Source organism: Helicoverpa armigera, chromosome 3, assembly GCF_030705265.1.
Source record: "Helicoverpa armigera isolate CAAS_96S chromosome 3, ASM3070526v1, whole genome shotgun sequence".
NCBI classification, from domain to species: domain Eukaryota; kingdom Metazoa; phylum Arthropoda; class Insecta; order Lepidoptera; family Noctuidae; genus Helicoverpa; species Helicoverpa armigera.
The window spans coordinates 3290995-3304933 of NC_087122.1; the positions used below are offsets into that span (position 1 = coordinate 3290995).

General features: G+C 36.0%; 1 protein-coding gene across 1 annotated transcript; it reads right to left on the bottom strand.

Moving 5' to 3' along the window:
* Positions 1–5963: 5963 nt before the first annotated feature.
* LOC110383833 (carboxylic ester hydrolase) lies at positions 5964–8687 on the bottom strand. Its single transcript, XM_021344746.3, has 3 exons — positions 8470–8687; positions 7019–8283; positions 5964–6817 (listed from the first exon to the last, which is right to left on the bottom strand). The coding sequence occupies exons 1-3, from the start codon at positions 8647–8649 to the stop codon at positions 6319–6321; spliced, it is 1944 nt and encodes a 647-aa protein (XP_021200421.3). The 5' UTR covers positions 8650–8687; the 3' UTR covers positions 5964–6318.
* Between the last annotated feature and the right edge of the window lie 5252 nt (positions 8688–13939).

Genomic DNA, 13939 nt, shown 5'->3' on the forward strand with positions numbered 1-13939 from the left:
GAAAAGGCAAACGCGGGATTGTGAGACCTACTTTGCAAAAAAGAGGCAAAAGGGATGATAATGCGATTGAAAAAATGTTAAATAATAAAAACTACATTAAAATTTATAAATTATTCATAGAAAGATTTTTCGATAGGATGAATATGCGATGCATTTAACGCTCGATCAAACGAAAATTCGATATTTTGAACACTCGATGTATTGACTGCGCGATGTATTGAATGTTCGATTTAATAACCATTCGATATTATGAACGTTCGAGTATTTAGAATTTCGATTTATAGTGGTCGATCAATTGATATTCGATTATTTGTTATTCGATTCGGCGTAGTACACCCATAAGGACTTTATCCTGAAGTAAAATGTACTGGCCGCTTACAAAGCAGCTCAAGATTAAAAATAAACTTGGCAGTACCTCATGTAGCTTATGTATCTAAATTAAATACCTATATGTTATTTTTTCCATATGCGGGAAATAATTCCCTTAGTCAATGAGCAACTGTAGGCGGTATACAATTAATAAGCCTAATTATTTACTATACCTACAACTTTACAGACTCACAGAATAAGTTACACTACTCCTATAAAATTGTGATTATGATGAGAGGTAACTTTGTAACAAACTCTCAATGGAACAAATCGAATCTACATGTAAATATCCTTTGGCATTGAAAACAAGTTATTACGTGCGACAATTTCATGAGTAACCTTCAAAACTTTTGTCGTTAGATAAAAATAAACTACGGGTCTAATGCTATGGGGAAATGTTACTGATATTGTGTTACATTGTCACAAACTAGGTTATGCTCAGGAGGTTATGGTTTTTCTGCTTCATCATTTATTGGAAAGAAAGAAGAGGAGAAGGGATATTTAGGGAGGATTCTACTTAAAGCAGCAATCGTTACAGCACTAATGCTATTATCTACACTTTCAGCGCCGATCGGCATTTAACAGTGGTGTTATAAAAGTAAGAAAAAAATGTATTAATAATTGATACACTTAGTTAGGTACACTCGCATTGAGCAAGCGTGGTGATTAATGCTCAATCCTTCTCCGTGTGAGAGAAGGCCTGTGCCTAGCAGTGGGACGATAAAAAGCCTGTAACAGTAACAGTAACACTTAGGTACAGCACCAATGGTGACAATCGCTACAAATGATAGGATGACAAACTGAATATTGATGGAGTCTATAATCAAACTACAGAAATATAAATCTCAATCATTCTATTGTCCACTGAGAACCACCTGCTTTCAAAATTTTCGCGAGGTGTCTCTGTCATATATAAAAAAACCCTAAAAGTTCATAGATCTATTTACGGTTAAATTAACGACTTTGGAACTGATGCGTTCATATTGTTTGTATAACAAAACGGCAGTAACTTTTAAAAGTGTTTTATAACTACCATAAAATTGAACTATGGTGTCAAATCGTTAACTTTCACTAGGTCGTTAACAGTTTGTCAGAATATTAACAAAATGTTATTGATTACATTTTCTCATGTTAATGTGTGTAAAATATTAATAGTATGGTATATATTAGATTTTTAACCAAATTCGGCTTTATATTGGTGTGTAAGGATGTGCGCAATTGTTTACCAACGTTTGGTTGAAACGTTTTTTGCATAATATTTGGTAGGCTTAAGAGAATGTGTTATGTCTGTATACCTATTATGGCTTAAGAGAATGTTTTATATACCTATTATTGAAGTTGATTTTATTTTTAATTATTTATAATTTATATTTTTTTTCCTATTTTTAAGCATTAATTTTTTTTTATGGTATCCCCATTTATTAAGACCACCAGAAACGAAAAGATGATGTAATTATCAATTTCTGCTCAATACCGGATTATCATATAACCTTATCTAAATAAGAAGACAGTACACTCATATCATCACAATCTCTTTCGACGTAGGTCATTTACATTTGCGTACGAATTTTTGATAAGGCTTGTCAAAATGTTAGTAAGTGGGAAGCATAAGATTGCAGATAGTTTCACCATTTTTAGTGATAATGTAGGTACTAGATAAAGACAATAGAAGATTCTGACGTGGTAGTCATATTAGGATTTCAATATAATGCTAGCTTCGTTGCGAAATATTTTTCATCACTTCGAAAAATTCTACATGGAAAATAATTACAGAACTCTTTTCATTCTCGTTGTTCTCATATTTTTCAGTTCACTTCTACGTTATTGAATAAGTTGATATTTATTTACCTACATTTTGAATCGATAAGCAGAGCCAATTTTTACTTTTTAAACAATAGGTATAGCTTAAAATGGTACATGGCATTCAAACTTAAAGAACATCATCCTCCGAGCCTTTTCCCAATCATGTTGGGGTCGGCTTCCAGTCTCACCGGATTCAGCTGAGTACCAGTGCTTTACAAGAAGCGACTGCCTATCTGACCTCCTCAACCCAGTTGCCCGGGCAACCCGATACCCCTTGGTTAGACTGGTGTCAGACTTACTGGTTTCTGACTACCCGTAACGACTGCCAAGGATGTTCAATGACAGCCGGGACCTACAGTTTAACGTGCCATCCGAAACACAGCCATTGGTGTCTAAGATATACGTAGAAAGTACATACAAACTTAGAAAAGTCGCATTGGTACTTGCCTGACCTGGGATCGAACCCGCGCCCTCATACTTGAGAGGTTGGTCCTTTACCCACTAGGCCACCACGTCTTCCATTCAAACTTAAAGATGAAACTCCAAAATCATCAAGAAATATTGTCCCATTTTTATTACCCCCAAGTGTATTTAATCCCCATATCCCCTGGTAATGTAATGTAACAATATTTATTACTGGCAAGACATTAGGTGCGGCCACTCTTGCATTCATCTGAAATTGCTCCACACGTGCCTCCAACGATTTTTAATGTTACTCAGAGTTTTGTGTGTAGCTTAGTGTGGATACGACTAGGAATATAATGTTATTTTGATTCATGGTGAAGTAAAATATAGGATTATAGTTTTTTTATATGATGAAATATTATTACGTACTACAGAACATTGTTTCCGTAATTTCTTAAAATTTATTTTTTCTAATGGAATGTCTGATATTTTCACTGATTTATCACACAAAATTTTTGACATGAAAATTTAACATGAATTACTTACCCAGATATGTTTTTGAGTGCCAATAATTGAAAAAAAGATCTTGAAATAACCAGCACTTTCAAGCATCTATTTGAAAAAATAAATAAAAAGCAATACTTTACATGTAAAAAGTACCACAAAGTACCGTAGTCAGTTCCACAAGTTGCTATCTCGCGGGCGTGCCGCAGCCGTCTCGTGCAGGCCATGTGGCTCCACATCCGACGCACCTTGTTCAGGTTACCGAGTGACGACTACCACGAGAGATGGTGATTCAGATCCGCACAATATTGTAATTATAATAATAAGTTTGCCTTCCAGAACTCTGGGAGTTTGTAGTCCCGTGGTCTGGTAGAGACAATAAAGGTATCTTAAGTGTGTTTGATTTTTCTGACGAACATGTTAGTAAACTTTCTCTTTGCTTGGATTTCAAAAATGAAGAATTTTGGTTTAGTTAAGTGAATCCAAATATTTTATTTTTTATTACTTAGAGGAGATATAGATATTTCATTATTTTGATTATAGTGAATGAATATGAAAGACACAACAAATAAGGAGGAACATTAATGTCGAGACTGTTTTACGTAAAAATAACGTCGCTAAAGTCAGAAGCAGACCACATTGTAAAGTCTAAACTTCTTCCAAACTTCTTCAAGCCAAAATATAAAAATTAAACCAAATGCAAATACGGTTTACATCACGCACAATGCAGAAACAGATGTGGTGTGGGGGCCACAGGAGGCCTGCAAATCTGCAATTTATAGCTTCCAACGTTATGTTCACCATGCCTTGATAAACACACTTAGAACTCAAGCAAACTGGAGACTAAACAGTCGGCCGACAGTTGGCCTGATGGTTGGCAAACATTCTTAAAGAAAATCTTGATCCCAATAAAAGTACTCATACCGGCTAAATCTGATCTTTGTCACACCCGTGCATTGGAGAGCACTAATGTCGGTCCTGCGCCTGATCTCTCTCCGGTCGTATCGGATTGCTGACCCATCGGACTATGAGAGTGAAGAAACAGTGAATGCATCTGTGTCTGCGCCAATGCTTGTGCACTATTCATGTCCTGCGCAGTTAGCTAATCTCCTTGCACGAGGACAGCCGCCGTAACCGATAATCGGCTAGGCATCACTACCATTCATCTTCATACTGATTCATGAGCCCAAACCAACTGTCGGCCGACTAAAAGTTTGGAGTGTGTCAGCACTCTTAGCTCGAATTTTAATGAAACAATCACGCTTCAAGTAGCTCGTTATGTTATTTATAACTTTATACGGATTTGATTCTTACATCTTATTTCAAGGATTGGTTTTACCGTTATTGGTTGCTATGCCAGCTTTAACTTTCTAAGTAATTTTTTCAGGACAATCATTGTTATGTTGGTCGACCAATTTATTGTACAGCCAATGAGCAAAAACAGTACAAATATCTGAATTGAGAACAACCTTTTTTGGGATGCTGGTTTAAAAATGAAGACCGATAGGCAATTGGTTTGTTTAGGCAAATTAAAAATTTCAAACTTAAGACTTAAATTCAATGGTGTTAAAAATCAGCTTATATAATATAAGTATGCCAATCCTCTTTGGTACTAAAAGTGTAAGCTACACAAGTCCAATGAAAACTATTCGTCCACGTGTTTCGAAAATATCAGTTACCTTTCCGAATTCAAATGTCTGTTCTGGTCTAAAAACGTCCGGGCGACATTATCAGCCCACGGTGCAGATGCACCTGACCTCGGGGCCTCGACACGGGCGGCGCGACCCGTGAACTTTGCACCTCCACGCAATTTCTAACGCCCTGGTACTTTATTTTCTATTGTGAAGAAGTAGTGTATGTTCTTTATTTAATTGAAGGGTTGATAATTGCTAGCTTCCACCCGCGTTCGTAGCTCGACCTCGCATCCAAAATATAAAGTACCCTTTCATCAGGTTCTAGACTATTTGTGTAGGTGGCATCATTTAAATAGGTATTAAGAGGACGAATTGGAATTTTTGGCGCCAAGGATTTCAATTTTTCTCAGTAAATACAAAACGGATCAAAATACAACTTGGTTACCTGAAAGTTCATGATATAAGCCTTATTTTGTTAGTTGTAGAAACATGATTAGGTAACTTTTATAACAGAGAAAAATATATCAAACATACCTCTTTTTAAAAAGAGATTCACATATTATGGGCAAACGGGACCGATTTAAGCCTCTTAACTTTTTTAGTAGTTGAGTATATACATACTCTTTAAAATGGTAGTAGGAATTTTTATTAAATTATCATTTCTAAATATTAAAATTACAAAACCATTTTGTCGCTTACGACTTTTAGTTATAAGCTAGCGCGCGTATTGTTATCCTCGCCCCGCTCAGACGCTCCGACCCCTTTTGGCGCCTTAGATGCGCGTGCCGGTTATGGAATTATTGTTGACCACTTCCTCGCCTTAATATAAATATATATAGGTATCGATAAAAGTACAATAGACATACAAACCACTTTTACATTTTTAACATTAGTAAGGGGTCATCGAGAACAAGTAATTGTATAAGCTGTTTTGCACCAAGCTTACTTTTACTGGATGCTGGCTACCATATCTGGCGAATACTCTCAGAAAGTCATTTAAATACAATTTTTACAATTATTTTTCATATTCTATCACTTTTCCTCATCGTGTATTCTGATGGGAAATACCAATACATAATCTATGTTAAAAGAAAGGTTCTAAAATGTATTGCGATGGTATGAATGCGTATCAGTTTCATAGTAGGTACTATCGATAATAATCTGACTGAATCAAGTTTATCTTAAATTGATAACGTCATCTTATTCTAGAAGTTCTGAAGGGCATGCTAAATAATGATGATACACATATTGGTCTTTACGGTTTATTTCTTTATATTAATATTTACAATTCAAAATTTTATAAGGATGCTGTAAAGTTACATTTTAAGGGCCAATAAAAAGGATGACATTTTATTGTATAAGCTTGCAAATATGATACTTTGGTAATGCTGCACTATGGAGTTAGCATCATATTTTTATGACCTTATAAACAAACACTTATAGTTAGAAATAATAATAAAATAATGATAAACTTAAATAAGAAAACTTAAATTTAATGTCCTTGATTTGGATTTCTATACAAAATCCAAAGAAGGCTAAAAATATTAATCTAATTAAAAAAAAAAAAAACAGCATCTGTAGCCCTAAGTCTACTGAGCAGTTTTTACGAAAGCATCTGAGAGGAATGAATTTGGCTTAATACCGTGAATAGACAGACTATTAAGAAGGTGTACCCAATGTTGGTAGAAGCGGAACTGCTATCTCCGTCACCTGATCCCTCACCACTGCCTTCACCACTTCCTTCACCACCACTTCCACCGTCACCACTTCCGCCATCGCCACTTCCGCCGTCCCCACTTCCACTATCACCACTACCGCCGTCACCACTACCACTTTCGTCGTTTCCACCATCCCCATTTCCAGAATCATCATCATCTTCATCTCTAATAACAATATCCCAGTTGCTTTGGGCATCCAAGAAATGGGTTTCATAAATCTGATCCCAGAACGATATAGTATTTGGATGAGGGTTTTGTACCAATATTTCGACTGTTGCTGATTCGAGTTGATTTATTTCCTCATTAGAAAGTACTCGAATGAAATTTGCCTGTGTACTTGTATAAGGTAACCAATTAACTTGCGATAATGCAGTTGTTGGTGCACTGTAAACAAAAAATAATCAATTAGAGTCATATACAATACATACATACATAAATATCAAACACATACATATAATATGAATATCTATCATTAACAACAGAACAACTCTTTGTGTTCAGGGCAGCGTTCAGTTGAGTGAATAGTGAATGCTCGCACGAAAGTATTAAATATTGTGCATAAGTTACTTGCTTTGTTAAACTTACCCAGTTTTAGCAAAATTCGTCCACCTCTCGACAAGAATATCTCCAATGCTGAGGTCTCTGGTAGGAGTCGTTTCAGGAGGGTTATCGTAAAACATATAAGCCAATTCTTCACTGTGAGCAGCAGATTCGACATCAATGGGTGCTACAAATGGTCGTCCGAGAGTGCCTCTGTATGAAAACTGATATAAGTACGTTGGTGCTCCTGAAACAGCCGCTCTACTCCTGGCTTCCCTAATAGCTGAAACTAGCACCATTGTGTCACCAATGTACTCTACGTATTGGTCAACGCTGGTCATATCAATTGGATCGTCATCGAAATAGAATGTTCTTATACTCCGAGCTACTTCCAATTCTTGAGCACTAGTTTCAAATTTTAAATCAGGTTGTAAGAAATCCGTGAATGAATTTTGCATTCTCTGTAGCCAATCACCTTCTAAAGCCTCTTCAGACCTGATGGTACCCTCGTTGTCGACATAGCCAATTATCATTGGAATCTGGAGGAATTCATTAGTACGGATAATTTCGGCAGGAGTTTTAGTCAAAAATGGTTGTACTCCACTCAATTCCTCTCTTTCCACACAAGGAGAGAAAGCCAATGAATTGTCTGTTAAATCAAGATCGTTAATAACACCCATCAAAGCTGCGAGACTAGTTCTTGTAAATATTTCTGATAACTGTTGAATGGTTGTCACTTCATGTCCAAGAGCTTCAGCTACTTCAAGGGCATATTTTAAGTTATCTCGAGATACAGCCCATGGAGCTACTGCATTTCCACTTTGAACGATAGCTTTTTGAACCAAGTCAGTTGCGCTGGGGGACATGGTAACCAGATCAACGGCAGCTGCACCACTTCCATGGCCAAATAAGGTGATATCATTGGGATTACCTCCAAATCGAGCTATATTGGTCTTAACCCATTTTAATCCTGCAATTATGTCTTTCAACCCAGCATTTCCAGGAGCAGTCTCAGTTCCAAGGCACAAGAATCCTAGAATTGATTCACGGTAGTTGAGAGTAACTACAATTACGCCTTTTTCTACAAAATTACGGAAAGATATTGGTGGCTCAGTTGGTTGGTCAAATTCCCTTCCTTTAATCCAGACCATGACGGGTAGGTTCTGGGTAGGGTCCACAGTTGGTGTGTAGATATTTGCCACCAAGCAATCTTCGGTACCTTCAAAGCCGACCCCTAGAGATCGAACACATTTTATGTTTCTCCTATTCGCCAGGAAGGCATTTTGAAACATCGGGGCGGGTCGTGCGGCCTGCAAAAATAATTAAATTTAAAAACAGTGTACGTCACAGTAGACTGTTATCTTTAACTTACTTCACTTTAACCCAAGTTTCATGGGGGCGATGGAGAAAAAATAAAACAGCGTGTAGTCTATCTAACCTTGAAGTGAGTAGAAAAGCATGGACTCATTGAACTAGAAGATACATAATTTGCCTACCTTAAACCTGTTGATGCCTGAAGTGGAATCAGCGTAAGGTATGCCAAGATACTCATAGTAGGTTCCCGTAGAGGCAAGAGATCCTATCACCACACCTTGTGATATGGACACCACAGGTAACAATTCCTGGCTTGTAGCCAGTGCTACAAGCACAGAAAAAACACCCAAGGACAATAACATGATTTCTTCCCAAACGCACAATAGTTACTGAATAATGGATCCGAGAAAAACTAAATCTAATCAGTATGAGATAAACTGAAAGGCTTTTTTGGGTTTTATGATAACTTTATCGAGAGCAATCGTTTTATAGATATGACAATCGATATCAATTGTGGAGGAGGTTCCTTTAAGATTCTAAATGTCAAAAATTTGTAATTTTGTATTTCGATCTGTAATATGAATAAGATTGCTCAATGTTTTTCCCTGCCTGCTAAAATTTATTATCTCTCAGTGTGAACACATAATACGAAATAGTAAAAATCGATCATCAATTTTTGCGTCATAGGAAAATGATTGTGAAAAAATGTTTGCAAGAAAACAGGTATTATTAAGCTGGAACTTAATACTGTTAATAAAATATCCACTACACGCAAGAAGAAATAAATTCAATTCAAAACTGTCATAAAAATTACCTAAGCTACGTATGGATAATTTTACGGGTATGAGCTGATCAAATTAGAGCAAATATCAGCACAAAGAAAAGTAAGCCAAAATGTGTGCCAAATAAAGAGGTCAACGACCCACATCAAATAATTTCAAGAAAAAATTATGTCCCTTCGGATACCGTTAACCAATCCCTCGAAGCGTGCAAATTTCAACTTTAACAGTATTCGAATAGAGGTCAGAATTTTGTGAAGTGTTTTGTGGTCGCATTTTTTCAGTGGTTCCCTTAGCGGGGTAGGTGCTACGGAGGGCCGGGTCGCGGGGAGGTTTCTCAAAATGTGCGCAACACGTGTAGGCGCCCGCGCCGGTTAGAATTCATGAGAATTTCTGATTCATTGACTCTTGTCGTATTGGAGTGAATTTTGTTTTGTGATAATTAACTTTTTTCGGTATACCGACGTTGATGATTCATTTTATAGGGATTATGGTGCTTAATGTGTGAATTGGTATTTAAAGCGATTTAGTGTGCTTAAGTTACATGCGATTCGATTAAGTCAATGGTTTTAATAGTCAATTTTTTTAACTAATAATTACATTTGTATTATGTATCTACATAAAACTTATAATCACATCTATATGTCTACTTCCTCTTTAAGAACACATATGTTAAGATAAGAACACGAAATATGTACAAGGAAATAACCATAGGTCCCAAGTGATTAATTGTGTACCAAAAAGTATTTTAAAAAATACCATAACAGTAATGTCACATCTAAACAAAAAAAAAACAGAAATAATAAAGCAAATCCTGACCTTTTAGTTCAAAGAACGATTGAACCAGAAGCTTTAAAAAGCCACTACATAATTATATTCCCTAAAACATACAGAAAGATGGAATTCAAAATCCATTTAGAAAAAGACAAATTTCCCCTAAATTGTATTATCTCCGTCTCCCGGGTCGGCCCGAGATGCGATGGTCCTAACATGTGTCACACCACGTGGGTCTCAGGCCTAAAAACCCTAAGATAAAAATTCCTACAACACATCAAAACACTGTTGGACAATCAACCTTAAAGCTAACAACATAAGGTCGTAATTAGGATGAAGCAGATGATGGAGTTACGATAGAAGATGTAAGTGAGTGTTACCTTGTGGGAGACTCCAATGAGACAGGCGAAAGGTTAAACGTTATGCGTACCACATTGTACAACGTGCATCTTCGAGATCGAGAAAAAATGAGATTTCCAACAAAAAGTGTTTGGGTTATATTTTGTTACTTTACATTGTAAAATCTTCATAGCTCTTTTACTATGTTGGGTTTGGCTCATAACCAGACGCAGCTAATAACCGAAGTTTTGCCTTCCAGTCTTAACCAGATGCAGCTGAGTACCAGTGTTTTACATGGAGAGACTGCCTCTCTGACCTCCTTAACCCAGTTACCTGGACATCCAGATTCCTCAATATAATATAGCCTCTATCGCTTTTTAATTGCTAAATACCCATGTTCAAGTCCAAACATCAAGTCCATCATCTGCCTAGCCTTTCCCAACAATCGTGGGGTTGGTGTCCAGTGTAACTGGATGCAGCTGAAAACCAGTATTCTGATTCCGATCTACCCAAACCACGCTAAATACATAGGATTTCAATATGAGTAGACTACATACCTACCTATTGAAGACAGATAACAATTATTCAAAATTCTTGGTAACGGATCTAGGGCCTTGTAACTTACGATTGCGATTACGATCAGACGAAGTAGACAGAAAATAAAAACAAGATAAAAATATTATGATCAGATAAAAGAGATTGTATGCAGTTTATTATCTCGAAAGATAGAATATTTTTCCGTCTGAAGTTGCACTTTGAAAATTATCACAAAAATGTAAAACATCGCGATTAACTACAATATTATAGTCAAAAGCATACATTTGCTCTTTAATTCTTTGATGTAATTTAAGCAATGTCCAACGTGCATTTGTGTCTAAATAATTTCAATACATTTAGAATCAAATTCGTCGCGTCTTAACACACTCAAAGTAACACAAAAACTAGCCAAGGAAACTTACAATAAGAAACATAAAACTAACAGTTCTTACAAACCGCTTATTTAATCAATCAAACACTGTTTACATTACAAATAAAACGTAAACCAATACTTTGTTTAATTATCAACAAATATTGCATTTCCTCTACCAGCCGTGATGTTGATCAGTTTAGTTTTTATTGGTCGGCCGCTAGAGGGCGCTGAGTCACGTTCACGAAGTTTAATGTATGGTAAGGATTGTTTAACATGGTGTGTATCATGGAAAACGAAGTACCATGGAGGTGCCATAGCGCCAAATCCCCTAAGAAAGTAGCGCGTCAAAATGCAGGTGTGCGGGGAACGAGGAACATTACTGTCTGCGGCCTTATATGGATCCTAACATTTTTGTAATACCAAAACTTGTTAACAGATGTATGGGAGAACCCAAACACCTCGTTACTTCACTCGTAGCTGATCCTCACACCGTGCCTGTTTGACCTAGAAAAAGGCGCCTGACCTACCTGCATTATGGTTTCTCCGCTCATCTTTCGTTACTCCGTAGTGTGTGTCCGTACACATACGTGCTAACTGAAATAGCGGAAACTGGCCATAAGCTGCCTTGTATAGGCAAGCAATTACACTGAAAGTTTCAGCCTACGGAGATTTTAGTAGTTCAAATACCTTTGCGTTTTATAATGGCAGTCTTGTGGTTGCAAGTACAGTTAGTTACTGCATTTCATGAGGTCCTGAACGGGGTAAAGTCTGCATGTACACACGCTAGTATTTCATAAACGCTTTCGTGTGATGAAAGAACATATACAGATGTATAAAAGAATGTTGGTCACGAGAGTATATCATTGATATGCAGCAGCAATCGGTCGCAGTACCAATTATGATCTTGCGAAGCCTCAAATATCCAACCCTCTACATCCCTCATTTAGTTATTACAGGTATATTTTTTTCCAAAAACGAAAGTAGAAAAAGTAAAATCAAAAACAATCATAGTCCAAAAAAATATATAAACATAATTAACTGTGGAATTATATTTCGTATAAGTACCTGAATAAATATGCAATTTCATAATAGCCTTGCAACGGACGCGTCATAGAAGTTTTGACGTCAATGCAAATAAATACCTACAAACGTCATAGATGACGATTAATCAAACTATAAGTAAGTACTAATACTACAAACGTCATACATAAATGACGATTGATCAAACTGAGACTAATAAAAATTGCGGTTCAATTAGTGTTTCAAGAAACCCATGTGCATGAAGACAAATCCCTAATATAAAAAAAATATTATAAATGGGAAAGTAACTATGTATGTCTGTTACGCTTTCACGTCAAAACCGCTGAACTGATTTTAATAAAATTTGATACAGAGATAGAGTTGACCTTGAGAAAGAACATAGAACAGTTTTTATCCCGGACTTTTGAAGAGTCTTTTGGAAACGCGATATAACCGACAAAGACGCGGGCGAAGTCGCAGGCTGAAGCTAGTCTTCAATAAAAGCTTGGAAAAAGGAGTTTTTAACGAAGAAAATTCTTCCAATTGAAAAGCGCTACATTTAATTTGCTTGAGAATGGATACGAATGAATACTGCAGAAATGAGTAGACTGACGTTGATCAGAAAAGTGTAAGAAAACTTAAGTACATTAAGCTTTGAAAGCAATCAAAAAGTGATGATCGATAATTTATAAAATAATAATAATTTGGTGTGATGATGAACTCTTTAGACTCCAATATCTGAGTAAGGTGAAGGAAAACATATCATCTTGCGAAAACCTGAAGTCTTTAGACTTTAAAGTTATACCGCCTATCCACCTTAAGCAAATATGGTGATTAGAATATTGCTCATGTCTTCTCTATGAAATCTATTTGCCAATGAATTTTATAAAACTCAATTTGGAGACAATATTCCAAGAAAATCTCTTTTTTTTAGGAACTATACTTGCCCTCTTTGATGCATTTTAATTTGTATTCCAAAGAATCTCTTATCAGTAATTTAAATTCATATTCCATCTATAATTCAAATTATTTCCTAAACTCCAAACAGCAGCTGTTAATCCCGGATTTCCGATCAAATGACAAATACTTTTTTCTAAAGAAAAAAAATTTACATACCTAATATAATTTCCTTTACACTTATTAGTGCATTAAACTCGAATTTCTCCCTGAGGAGTGCGCTCGCGCAGTCGAGGGGGATCGTTCAAAAATAGAACGTTCATGGATTCCTATGCTGCAAACGCCATGGTGCTTGAACGTTAGCACGCGCCTAACTTAAGCTCTTGTTATTTATGTTTAAGTAAGGTATAAGATTAGGGATAAGTAAGTATATTTTTACTAAAGTTTTGTAAATTGGGTAATGTGAATATGCGAAAATCTTTCTATGTTTATTTTTTACCAGAACTGTAGAAACAACAACTTGTAAGAGACCTATGATATACAGCAGAAAATAGCATTACCTATGTTTTGCAAATAATAAATACCTACTTTGAATTTAAGATAAATAACCAGTAGCTTGGCAATAGTATGGTATATAGATTTTCAGTACATTCATGTTTAATTTTGACTAATATTTTCACTAAAGTGAGGAATCCCTTAAAAACTATCCAGTAAGTATGTATCAATAGTAAGCGAGAGAATAGTAGTGAGGGAGAGCGTTTACCTCCTGACAGATTTATTTGTTCCACAGTGAAACGCTTGAAGATAGTTAATTATATGTCCTTATGTGATGGTTGATTAAATAGACAGCAGATTATAAGGGAGAGATCCTATACGTTACCTACATTCTTAACCTTTTTGTTTCAATTTTTTAAGGTAGAAATCTTCTTGAAA